Here is a 13,628-nt window from a genome sequence, read left to right as displayed (position 1 = left end):
TCAAGCACTTTAGTTAGCGAGATAAGACATGCACCTACATAAATATAACATGAAACAAGATAAATGGTGACACCAGTGTCAAAGCCACCGTTAGGTGGTAAGGGTGACCCTGTAAAGCAAAAACTAGCAGTTGCAGGACCACAGGCACACTTTACCACGTGCCTGCTTCTATAGATGAACTCGGCGTGGCCACCCTAGGAATGAGACCTTGGGGGTGCGAATCCATGAAAGATGCCTGTGTATGTTGGATACCCGCGGGACTGTCCTCGTGGAATGCCGCATCCACGAGCCCTAGGTGCTCTCCATTTGAGGAAGTTGGCTGGGGGAGGGGGCTTGCCTTGCGGCTGCGTCCTGCTCCCTGCGCCCTGCCCCCACCTCCCAGCCTCTGCTGCCGCTAAACCCCGGAGAGCGGAGCGTGCACGTTGAGATTCCTCGGCGGGCTAGGCAGCGGTGCTGGGCATGCTCAGTGGGCAGGACCCGTTAGAGTGGCGAGTAAGGAAGCGTTGGCTCTTCTCGGGTCTGCCTTCCCCGGTTCAGGCCCCGGCCCTGGGCTTTTGTGTGCGCGTAGCTGCAGCCGCCGCTGCCTCCTCGCGGGGCTGCCCGACCCCAGATGCCGTCAGGCCTGTCCAGTTTCCGCCGTTAACCTCGCCGCGCGGCCGGGAGGAGGAGCGGGGCGGGGCCGGCGGCGGGCGGCCGGGCTGGAGGGCCCTGCCGGGGGTGTGGGTGGGTGCGGGGAGCCCCGCGGGGGGTGGGGGGCGGGGGCGGGCGCGGAGTCACGGGGGTGGGGTCACCCGCGGTGGCTCGAGGAGGCCAGCTGGGAGGGGAGGGGGCCGTGGGGGCGGCTCGGCGGAACCAGCCCCGGCTGGGCAGCAGCGGGGACGCCAGGGGCCGGGGCCAGGGCTTTCCGGGCTTCGGTGAGGCCGCCGTGGGCCCCATCTTCCGGCGGTGGCCGGAGTTTGTGGTGATTGTTGCTGCCGCCGCCACCGCCCCGGCTGCCATCTCCTCCTCTTGGGCCGCCGCCTCCTCCTCTTCCTCCTCCTCCTGGGCCGGGCTGATCCCCTCCCCGCTGCCGCCTCCTCCTGGGCTGGGCCCGCGGTGTCTCGTCCCCTCGCGGAGCCGCTCCTGCCGCCGCCGCCGCCTCCTCATTCATCCTCGTGCACCATAGGCGGCACAGGCACCAAGATGTCCAACCGAGTGGTCTGCCGGGAAGCCAGTCACGCCGGGAGCTGGTACACAGCCTCAGGTAGGGCCCCAGGCCGCCGGCCCGCCCGCTGCCGCCGCCGCCTGGCCCCACGCCCGGCCGGCCGAGGTCGGCGGCCCGGCCCCGCGGCGGCGGCGGGCGGAGACGAGGGCGCGGACGGGCGCCGGGCGCGGACCGCGTGGGGAGGGAGCGAGCCGAGGCCGGCCTCGCCGCCTCCCCCATCCCGGGCAGCGGGCATCCCGCGCCGGCAGCCCGGGGCCGACCAGCCTCACACTCGCCGGAGTTGGGCGAGAGGGAGAGTTGCAGCCTCGACAGCCTGAGCCCTCCCTCGGGACAAGGCTCGAGGAAGGAACGTGTTCCCAGACCCAAGCCGACTTGTCGCCGCCTCTGGCTCGCAGGAAGCGGGCGGCCGGCCGCTGCCACCCCCGGGAAGGACGGTGTGCCCGTCGCCGAGCCCCGCTTGTCCACGCCACAGGGCAGCGACCCTCCGCCCTCCTGCCGAGTCAGGGACCCTTTCCTTTCCTCTCCCGTTTTCCCTGCCCTCCCCGCTGGCCGTCTGGGGAGTGCCCTCGCCCAGAGGGAGTTCTCTGTCTGCCCCCGAGCCTCCGCGCCCGCAGCCGGAGAGGAAGTCTTCTCGCCCGGTGCCTCTGGCGCTGGAGAAGCAGGCAGCGTTTCCCTGCACCTTTAAGCGGCTCCGCTGTCTTGCAAGGAGTGAAGGGTAGCACTTTTTCATGTTACCAGACTACAGGCGAGGTCTCTGCATGGGGAGATCTGTCAGAGGAGGGCCTTTCAGGGATTTGTCGCTTTGTATGTTGGGGCTAGGTGGAAGTACTGCTAAGCAGGGGCTTGGGGGTGGGGGGGCTCACAGCTCTTTTGTCAGTGTTTGCATTGTTACTGTCATTCACGAAAGGGGCAGCTGGAGATGGCATCAGCACTTTCCCCGACCAGTGGCCCCAGTCACTGGTCGCTCAACACCAGGCAGGTGCTGAAACTACCTAACTAATTAAGTTTAAGCTTTGAGCGAGTTGAGTTTTCTGTCTCCACTGTTTAAAAGCATTTTCGAAGTTCTTTATGTAAAAGTGTAGGGACTTTCCCTTTAATAAAGCGCTTGTCAGAATGCCTGTTTTCTGGGATTATTTTCAGGAGTCACATTTCTGGTATGTTAACAAAGAAAGTTCTACTGTGATTCCTCATAGTCTTCAGTCATTTGGTATTGGCTTATCAATAACTAGACCTAACTTCTCGAGGTGAATCGGATCATGTTTCCCTTTGCAAAAAATTGACTTGGAGAGTGACATGGCCTGTGAGAAAGCAAAGATTTGGAAGAAAATTCATTTCTCTGAGGTTGCTAAACTAGCTCATTAAAGACATGTACCTTACTGAAATACATGACTCACTGAAGATTTTCTGTGTTAGGGAGACACAAAAGAATTGTGAGGATTGGATTTGCAGCTATAGCTAACAGGTAGTTATAGTTTTGCATTAAGCAAATATGACATTTTATAGTTACAGTGGCTTCCCTTCATTGTCCTAAAGTACTTCATAAACATTTAATCAGTTCTGAAAGCCTGAGAATGCCAGTTAAATTATTCTTGTTCAGCGTATGGGGAAACATGTAGATATGTCACCCAGGCTGGAGTTCAGTGGCTCGATCTTGATCCGCTGCAACCTCCGCCTCCTGGGTTCAAGCGATTCTCCTGCCTCAGCCTCCCAAGTAGCTAAGATTACAGGCGCCCGCCACCACGCCCAGCTAATTTTTTGTATTTTCAGTAGAGACAGAGTTTCACCATGTTGGCCAGGCTAGTCTCTTAACTCCTGACTTCGTGATCCGCCCGCCTGGGCCTCCCAAAGTGCTGGGATTACCGGCATGAACCACTGTGCCAGGCCAGTTGTTCAGTGTTTTAAACTTTTGTAGTAGTTTGCAATTGAATGTGGGCAAGTGATCCTGGAGGAATTTCTATAGATTCTTGAACATTCTTTGGATAGTCTTATAGGGCATAGCTTACACTTTGGATTTGGAAAGACTTCTTTGGTATTCTAAGATGAATTCGTTAATCCAGCTCAAAACATTCTGTGATTATTGTTATTTATCAACAATGAACTAAAGAGGACTATTTTCTTAAAAATTCTAAGTATATTGTTTTCCTAAATTCTGAGTGAAATCAATAATGCCATTTAATGTGCATTGTCACAGAGAACCTTCAAATTAAGACTACATATGTGACAATTTTTGGGGGAGTCAGTGTGTGACTTTTTAAACTTGAGTAATAATTGAGGGTATATTTAAAGCAATTCAATTATAAAAGCTTATTTTGTATTTTAAAAATAGATGAAATACAACTACAGATAAGTAAACTTCGACTGGGTTTAGTAATGCCTGTCTTTAATATTTGCCAGTGTACCTACATTGATAACATTGACCGTTGGAAAAGTTGGACTTGTATTGTGTTATTTCTCTAGTATATTAGTCCTAAAAAAGTGTGAGTAATAGGAGATGGAGAGATGTTTGTGGATTGTCATTCTGTGGTTCCTACAGCATTCAAGTTATGTCCATAGAATTAATGGGTTTAATTACTGACATAAATAAAGGTGAAAACACATTTGCTTTAGTTATATAGCTATTTCAGAAAAAAATTTGTGTACATATATAAATATTACATATATACACACGCATATCTTCTTTTTGTTTACCCCTTGTTATATGCTAGATCGTTGATAGAGAGTAACATAAATTATTTCCTGCCATCAAGGAATTTTCAGTTTATTTGAAGTAAGTAATAACTTTTAGGGCAGCAAATAAATATCAAGTAAGTTGAGATATGCTTTTAGGACTTCTGAGGAGGGTAGAATCATTTTGGGGTAGGATTTGAATTATGCTTTGAAGGAAGGGTATTTGAACAGGTTTGGAGCAGAAGGAAAGAACATTGGATTGGGAAACCCCAAACAGATACAGAGGCAGGTAAATGTAAATAGTTCAATTTAATAAGAATGGAAGGTACACAGGGGCATAATTCATGAGCCTGGAGTAGTAGGCTTGTCCTACTGTACAGATGCCTGTGAATGCCAGGCATCATTGGGACTGGACTTACTTAGTTGAGAGTGAGGACCAATGTGATGTTAATAGCATTTTAGGAAAATTAATCTCATAGGACGATTCATTCTCACTTCTTTTCTTTTCTTTTTTTTTGAGATGAAATCTTGCTCTGTTGCCCAGGGTAGAGTGCAATGGCACTATCTTGGCTCACTGCACCCTCGACCTCCCAGGTTCAAGAGATCCCTCTGCCTCAGCCTCCTGAGTAGCTGGGACTGCAGGCTCCTGCCACCACGCCTGGCTAATTTTTGTATTTTTAGTAGAGATGGAGTTTCATCATATTAATCTGGTCTCAAACTCCTCACCTCCTGATCCATCCTCCCAAAGTGCTGGGATTACAGGTGTGAGCCACCACGCCCAGGCCATTCTCACTTCTTTATGTGTATGCAGCAGGGATCAGCAAACTAACGGTGGCCCATACCCCAAATCTAGCTGCAGCCTTTTTTTTTCTTTCTTTCTTTTTGGGGGGTAAGGTCCAGTAGCTAAGAATGATTGTTAATATTTAATGGGTTGTTTAAAAAACAAACAAAAACATGAAATGCTGTAGAGACTGTATGTGACACACAAAGTCTGAAATATTTACTGTTTGGCTCTTCATAGAAAAATTTTGCCAAATCCTAGCTAGTGTAGGTTAGTGGTTGTCAAAGTTTGATCTCTGGACCAGCAGCATAATCTAAATGTAGTCTTATTTTCTCCAGATTTGCTACTGCTTTCATTCCATTATTTTAGGCCTTTATCTTCTGTCAGGATAATTACAACTGTCTCCTAATTGTACTTCTTTCTGCCAGTCTTATCCCCTTAAATCCATCTTCTGTACTGCTACTTGAATAGTATGTTGGCGAAATCATTCCTTTGATCATTTCCTCGCTGATCTGTCTTGCCTGTTGGATTAAGGTCTAAGTCCCCTCATAACTTGCCATCTTCCTATCTCTATTACTGCTTTCCCCTACCCCAACCCAGTTGTGATTTTACCGCCGTTAAATGACATCCAATAGTTGTTCATTGTTTCTTTAAATACGTCATGCTGTTTCTTATCACTGTGCTGTTCCACAAATTGGTCCCTCTGTTGAAATGTTCTTTGTTGGGATAATTCCTACTCCTCTCTTAAAGACTCAAGTATTAACACCTCCAAGAAACTTACTCTGGTGCTTTGCCTCCCCGACGACGTAGTTTTTGATGTTACCTGTATATGAGGTAAGCCAGGTACCATGTCTTACTCATTTTTTGTACCCTAAGTATTCAGCATAGGCTTTGTACATAGTAGATGCTCAGTAAGTATTTAACTGAATGTTAAAGTGCTTGGCATATAGTAGGCATATAATTAGCAAGTGGTAGGTATTGGTAGCATATATGGACAGGTACAAATGTTTAAATCCTAAAGAGTGGTGGGGCTGATGTGAGACTGCTACCATTCAAGTCTCTGATTATGGTATAGATGAAGCATCTTGGTGGTAGGAAAGGATTACAAATCCTGTTGTGCCAGTTAGGGATCCAGTGAATGTAAGATTTTTAAAGTATGACATACTTTAAACAAGTTCAGCTAGATGAATAAGTACATTCACAGAATGAGTATTCAATTCAAGAGAAACATCAGTACTGGAGTTCCCACCAAATGCTCCCTCCCCATTCCATGTTCCTTGTATTCTAAGACCGTAGAAAAATTTTGTCTGTTTTGCAATTCTGTGTCAGTAAAATTATATAGTATGTATTCTTTGAGCTTCTTTTTTTTTTTTTTTTTTTTTTTTTTTTTTTGGAAACAGAGTCTGTCTCTCGCCCAGGCTAGAGTGTGATGGCTCAATCATAGCTCACTGCAGCCTCAACTTCCTGGGCTCAAGCAGTCTTCCTCCTTCAGCCTCCTTAAGTGTTGGGATTATAGGTGTGAGCCACTGCACCTGGCTCCTTTGAACTTTTGCTCAACATTACATTTGTAAGATTAATATGTGTTGTACTTTGTTCATTCTGTTGTGTGACAATTCCAGTTTATTCTACTGTTGGTGGACATTTGGGTTTTTTAGTTTTGCTGCTGTGAACACTGTTATACCTTTTTTTGGTGAATGTATATGTGATTTTTGATGGGTATATGCCTTAGGGTGGAGTAATTAGATCATGATCTATGTAAATGGTAAGTTGTTTTTTTTGGAGTCCTACTCTGTTACCCAGGCTGGAGTGCAGTAGCGCAATCTCAGCTCACTGCTACCTCCACCTCCTGGGTTCAAGCAATTCTCCTGCCTCAGCCTCCCGAGTAGTTGGGATTACAGGTATGCACCACCACACCCGGCTAATTTTTGTATTTTTAGTAGAGATAGGGTTTCACCATGTTGGCCAGGTTGGTCTTGAACTCCTGACCTCAGGTGATTTTCTCCCCTTGGCCTCCCAAAGTACTGGGATTACAGGTGTGAGCCACCGCGCCCGGCCCCGTGTGATAAGTTTTAGTAGATTCTGCTAAAGTTTTGCAAATTGGTTTTACAAATTTACACTCCCACCAGCAGTGTGTAAGAGCTCCAGTTGCTTCTCATCTTTGCCAACACTTGGTAATGTCAGTCTTTTTATTTTTAGTTATTCTGGAGGGGTGTGTAGTGATATTGCAGTGTAGTTTTAATTGGTATTTTCCTGATGCTTAATGAAGTTGAGCATTTTTTCATGTTAGGGACCCCATGTTTATTGGCCATTGGATTTCTGCTTTTGTGAAGTGTCTGTTAAATCTTTTGCCTTTTTTTTCTGTTGGGCTGTTTACTTTTTTCATATTGACTTCTAGTTCTTTTTCTGGCTACATTTCTTTGTTAGATACATATTGCAACTATCTTCTTTTAGAATCTTGGTGTGTTGATGGATTAAAGTGCTTACTTTTATTTATTTATTTACTTATTTATTTGAGACGGGGTCTTGCTCTGTTGCCCAAGTTGAATGGCAATGGTGTGATCATAACTCACTGCAGCCTCTAACTCTTGGGCTCAAGTGATCCCCCTGCCTCAGCTTCCCGAGTAGCTAGGATTATAGGCATGTACTATCATGCCTGGCTAAGTTTTACAATTTTTTGTTGAGATGGCGTCTCGCTCGTGTTGAGGCGGGTCTTAAATTCCTGGTCTCAAGCGATTCTTCTGTCTCAGCTTCCTGAGTAGCGAACTACAGGTGTGTGCCATCATGCTTGGCTTAATTGTTAAAATTTTTTGTAAAGATGGTGTCTCACTTTGTTGCTTATTGCCCAGGCTGGTCTCAAACTCCTGGTCTCAAGCTATTCTCCTTCCTTGGCCTCCCGAAGTGCTGGGATTACAGGCATAAGCTACCATGCTTGGGCAAATTCTTAATTTTAAAGAAGTCCAGTTTATCAGTTGGTTAGTGCTTTTGTTGTTTCCCATTTATGAAATCTCTACCTACCTGAATGTCATGAAGTTACTCTCCTGTGCTTTTCCCTAAGAACTTTATCTTTTTATCTTTCATATTTAGATCTATAGTTCATTTGGTTGATTTGAGCATATGTCTGCTGTGTTTGTGAAGTGGCCGGACATTACATTAATTTTTTTTGTTGAAGTAAACATATATTGAAAAAGTATACAAATCAAGTATATACCTCGGTGGATATTCACAGATTTAATATGCCCTGTGTAACAAGTCCCTATGTTAAGAAATAGAACATTTCTTTGCTTTTTTTCCCCTGGAAAATGGTGGTTATATTATTGATGGTACATCTTATAATCACGGCTGTCATGGAATTGAGGAAATATCAAAGTCTGATAATTTCAAAGAGCATTCTTGAAGTATTTCTATGATATATATCTTAAATGCAGTTTTAGTTTTAGTTTTCATTAATTCTACTATGTTTCTAAACATTTAATAAAATTATATCAGGGTTCTATAGCTGGAAAACTACAACTTAATTTTTTTGGCATGTACCTTAAGTTTAGGAGTGTAAAATATTAGCTGTAAGTTTGATTGGATTAAAAAAAGATAGAGTGTCAAAATAATACATCTTGGTGTGTGGGAAATTGAAAAACTGAATAATAATAATACTTCTCTTTGGAAAGACTAAATATGTAATAAAATTTAGTTTCAAAGTGAATTATTTTATGTTACTAAATACTGTTTTCTGCATGCTGATTTTTCTTTGCATCCCATCCTATTTTACCATGCAGAAAGGCAAGAAGGAAAGAACAAATTTGATTACTTCTAGTTTTCAGTTTCCTTGTCCTTTCATATGCAGTTTCCGAGTCAAAATCATCTCCTTCTCTATCTCCATGGTTCCTGTCAACTACTTTTGAGTTTTTGTCCATTTGAAAGAAGATGAAAATGACAAAAAAAAGTCTTTCATTAAGTATATTTCATAGGTATATAATGTACGTATGTATATAATCCCTAATCTTCAAAAGGACCCTCCAAGGTAAGTATTATTTCCATTTATGGATGTGGAAACAATGACCTAAGTTGAGTAACTTGTTTAAGGTATAACTAGTAAGTTGAAGAACCAGTCTGACTCTAAAATTAGCGTTTAGTATTAGGGGCAGGAATGTATGGGAAAATATGCTGCCAGAAACACTGAACTTACTCTGTCCCACTTCATTTTCCCCAAACTACTGTATGGATATTTGACTCATACATGTATATTATGTATATATGTATATTATTTATGGCTTATATAAAGGATTTCCTCATATATATATTTTTTGTTTTGTTTTGTTTTTGAGACAGAGTCTCGCTCTGTCGCCCAGGCTGGAGGGCAGCGGCGAGATCTCGGCTCACTGCCACCTCCCCCTGGTTCAAGTGATTCGCCTGCCTCAACCTCCTAAGTAGCTGGGTCTACAGGCATGTGCCACCATGCCTGGCTAATTTTTTGTGTTTTAGTAGAGACAGGGTTTCACCATGTTGGTCAGGATGGTCTCGATCTCCTGACCTCGTGATCCTCCCGCCTTGGTCTCCCAAAGTGTTGGGATTACAGATGTGAGCCACCGTGCCCGGCCATATATTTTTAATTGTTACAATAATCCTATAATTAGGTATAGGGTAGGTAATGCAGGCAAGTCTTTAATTTTACCCTCACCTTGCCATTTTATGGATGAGAAACGAAGACTTGGAGGAGGCTGCGTCATCTGAATCATATTACTTGTAAATGGTAGAGTTGGGTTTTGAACCCAGGATTCTGGCTAAAGCTTACTGTTAAGAAGAAAAACTAAGACTTGGGGGAGGCTTGCATGAATCGTAACTGATAAATTACAGAGCTAAGATTTGAACCCAGGACTTCTGGCTGAAGCCTACTGTTCTTTCCATTTATCGCTATGCCAGAGTAAGTGAGCAGTTGAACTATTTGGAATCAGTAAACATCTTTGTAATTGTCAAGTAATATCTTACATTAAAAATAATAAATGTATAACTAAAAACATGAATGCTGAGTGTAATATAAATATAATACATATATAATATAAATACTGACAAAATAATTGGTATATTTTTATTAGGCTAGTCCTAGCATTTGAATTGGATGTAACAAAATTTATGGTACTTCTGAAGAGGCTTTATTTAATATTCAGCAATTCAGTATTGAACCAATTGATTTCTGCTATGTGAAAGGCACTGCTGATGGGACTAGGTGTATAGCAGGGGATGAAACAGACAAAAATTCCTGGAGTTTACACTTTAAATGGGGGGACAGTTGATGAATAAAGTAACTAAGGAAAATTGGGTACATGTTCTCAGGACCTCTTGAGGGCTGTGTCATGGAAAAAAAGAAAAAGAAAATACATGGTATGCTAGATAGAGGAAAGTGCTATGGACAGTAGCAAAGCACAACTGGTGCACAGGGAATGTTAAAGGCTCGGGGGTCGAGACTGCAATATTAAATAGCATTGAAAGGGAAGACTTCAGCCGGGCGCAGTGGCTCACGCTGGTAATCCCTGCACTTTGGGAGGCTGGAGCAGGTGGATCACTTGAGGTCAGGGGTTTGAGACCAGTCTGGCCAACAAGATGAAACCCCGTCTTTACTAAAAATAGAAAAAATTAGCCAGGCGTGGTGGTGTGCGCCTGTAATCCCAACTACTCGGGAGGCTGAGGTGGAAGAATCACTTGAACCCAGGAGGTGGAGGTTGCAGTGAGTTGAGATTGTGTCACTGCACTCTAGCCTGGGCAACAAGAGGGAAACTCTGTCTCAAAACAAAAAAAAAAAAGGGGGAAGACTTCACTGAGATTACATTTGAGTAAAGACTTGAGCTGGGTGCTGTGGCTCAGGTCTGTGATCCCAGCACTTTGGGAGGCTGAGATGAGAGGATTGCTTGAGCCCAGGAGTTGGAGACCAGCCTGGGCAAAAAAGACCACCATCTCTACAAAAAATAAAAAAATTAGCTGGATGTAGTGATGTGGTGATGTGTGCTTGTGGTCCCAGCTACACAGGAGGCTGAGGCAGGATTGCCTGAGTCCAGAAGGTTAAGGCTGCAGTGAACCATGTTTGCACCACTACACTTCAGCCTGGGTGACAGACTGAGGATTTGTCTCAAAAAAAAAAAAAAAAAAAAAAAAAAGCCTGAAGTAGGTGAAAGAACAAGCCTTTTGTATTATTATACATTATCTGGGGATAGATAATTTTAGGCAGAGGGTACAGCAAATTCAAAGGTTCTGAGGCTAAAGCAGGCCTGGACTATTTGAGGAACACCCAGTAAGCAAGGTCATTGCAACTGAAGTGAAGTGAACTGGAACAGAGTAGTGTTATGTGAGTTAAGAGGTGGCTGTAGACTTTTTGAGACAGGGTCTTGCTTTGTTGCCCAGGCTAGAGTACAGTGGTGCAATCATAGCTTATTGAAACCTTAACCTCCCATGCACAAGTGACCTCAGTCTCCCGAGTAGCTGGGACTGCAGTCAGGTACCAGCGTGCCTGGCAAATTTTTGTATTTTTTGTAGAGATGGCGGGGGGCGGGGGCGTCTCACTGTATTGCTCAGGCTGGTCTTAAACTTGTGGACTCAAGCAATCTTCCTATCTCAGCCTCCCAGAGTGCTGGGATTACAGGTATGAGCCACCGTGCCTAGTCTAGAAAGAGCTTTTACTTGAGTCAGATGGTCATTGGAAGATTTTGAGCAGTTGATAGCATGATCTAATTTAGATTGAATAGAATTACTTGGCTGCTGTGATGAAAGTAGTTGAAGGCTGGGGAGTGCTGAAAGCAGTGGCAAGGGCAGAACCAGGGAGACCAGTTAGGAGGAAAGGAGTAACCCAACTGTGAGATGATAGTGGCTTGAACTGAGTGGTAACAGTAGAGTTGGTGAGAAGTGGTTGGTTGGTGAATATATTTTGAAGATAGAGCTGAGAGGATTTGCTGACATACTTGAAGTATGGGGTGCGAAAGAAAGAAAGGAGTCATGTTTATCTCTTAAGATTTATCCCCGAGCAGTAGCAGTGATGGAGTTGCTATTATACTGAGATAGGGAAGACCTAAGAGGAACAAGTTTGGCGAGGGAAGGTTAGGAGCTCAATTTTATTATGTTAAGTTTGAGATGTTCACTGTACAGTCAAGTGTATGTATGAGTCTGGAGTTCAGGGGAGTGATCTAGACTAGAGATTTAAAAGCGGAAAATAGCATCATATAAATGATTTTTTTCTTTTTTTTTTTGAGATGGAGTCTCATACTGTCTCCTGGGCTGGAGTACAATGGCATGATGTCTGCTCACTGCAAGCTCTGCCTCCTGGGTTCAAGTGATTCTCCTGCCTCAGCCTCCCGAGTAGCTGGAATTACAGGTGCCTGCCACCACACCTGGTAATTTTTTGTATTTTTAGTAGAGACGGGGTTTCACTGTGTTGGCCAGGCTGGTCTCGAACTCCTGACCTCGTGATCCACCCAAATTTGTCCTCCCAAGGTGCTGGGATTACAGGCATGAGCCACTGTGCCTGGCCATAAATGATTTTAAAGCCAGGTATCTGGATGAAATTACCATGGGAATGAGAATAGTTAGACAAAAGAGGTTCCGTGACCAAGCCTTAGAACATTCCAACATGAAGAGGCTGGGGGGATAAGGGAGATCCTGTAAGGAATACAGATTAAGCGTCTCATGAGAAGGAGAATATGGCCTGGGTGCCAAGTAAATACTTTAGGCCAGGCTTGGTGACTTATGCCTGTAATCCCAGCACTTTGGGAGGCCGAGGTGGGAGGACTACTTGAGCTCAGGAGTTCAAGACCAGCAACATAGTGAGACCCCGTCTCTACAAAAAAATAACAAAAATTAGCCAGCTATGGTTGGCACATGCCTATCTATAGTCCTGTATGCTGTGGAGGCTGAGGTAGGAGGATCGCTTGGGCCTGGGAGGTTGAGGCTACAGTGAGCTGTGATTGTGCCACTGCGCTAGCTTGTGTGACAGAGTGAGATTCTGTCTCAAAAAAAAGCTTGAAGACATCTCAACATAATTTATGTAGATTTGCCTGGGCATTTTTCTGTGAGACACATACATGAAGTCTGGTCTAAGCCACTCTAGTCTTAGCTATCTCTTATGTTACTGGGAGAGCTTCTTACTGGTTGCCCAGTTTCCATTTCTGTTTTTTACACAGAGGTAAAGAAATCTTTTTGAAAATGTAAATTCGATAATATCCTTTTCTTAACCTCCCCTCCCCCAATTACATAACCACATTCCAACTTCTTACCACAACTTACAAGATCTTATATACTATGACCTCTGCTTAACTTTCTCGTTTTGTCTACCATTTTTCCTTTCACCCACATTATTCCAACCATTCTGGGCTCCTTGCAGTTCCCCAAATATGTCAAGCTTATTTCTGCTTTAGGACTTTTTCAGATACTTCATAAGATTGACTAATCCTGGCTGATAGTCAAGGAAAGGAGATTTGTATTCATTGCCAGATTTTGTTAGTCACAGGAGGAGAGAAAGGAAGAGATGTTGAAAATGGTTGGGGTACCTTTCCCCATCCTGTAAGGAATACAGATTAAGTATTAAGTTTGAGACCAGCCTGGCCAACATAGTGAAACCCCATCTCTACTAAAAATATAAAAATTAGCTAGGCGTGGTGGTTTGTTTCTCTGAATATAGTGTGTATATTCTCTGAATATTTGTTTCTCTGAACATAGTGTGTCTTTTCTTCAGGTTGCTTGATGATATCTTATTACCATTTTATTGCTGTTATCATGTACCTTTGAATAGTTTTGAGTTTATCCAGTTTGGGGCTTACTATGATTCTTGGATGTCTGAGTTATAGTTTTCAGAAAATTTGGAAATTTTTTGTCTTTGTTATTACCTCAAGTATTTTTTTCAAGTATTTTTTAGGTCCCTAACCTCAATGTGTTCTGGGAGACAGTAGTCTCCGGAGATGCCTTTTGCAGGAAGGATTTATGGTCAAATAAGTTTAGGAACTA

The 13,628-nt window shown here is 44.2% G+C and overlaps 1 protein-coding gene across 4 annotated transcripts in view; it reads left to right on the top strand.

Moving 5' to 3' along the window:
- The first annotated feature begins 103 nt into the window (after positions 1–103).
- The window catches only part of MEMO1 (mediator of cell motility 1), a 150,568-nt gene continuing 137,043 nt past the window's right edge, over positions 104–13,628 (top strand). Inside the window, exon 1 of one of the 4 annotated variants that reach the window (XM_038006755.2) lies at positions 104–492. Coding sequence is in view for 2 of the 4 variants with exons in the window: in XM_007971026.3 (XP_007969217.3) it covers positions 1,183–1,243 (61 nt within the window). In the remaining 2 variants the exon portion in view is untranslated. Of the gene's footprint in view, positions 1,244–13,628 lie in introns of all 4 variants that reach the window. The other 3 variants (XM_038006754.2, XM_007971026.3, XM_073022905.1) reach the window with 3 other exon arrangements.

The sequence above is a fragment of the Chlorocebus sabaeus genome, chromosome 14, assembly GCF_047675955.1.
Source record: "Chlorocebus sabaeus isolate Y175 chromosome 14, mChlSab1.0.hap1, whole genome shotgun sequence".
Lineage (NCBI taxonomy): Eukaryota > Metazoa > Chordata > Mammalia > Primates > Cercopithecidae > Chlorocebus > Chlorocebus sabaeus.
This window is presented reverse-complemented; position numbering and strand designations above follow the sequence as displayed.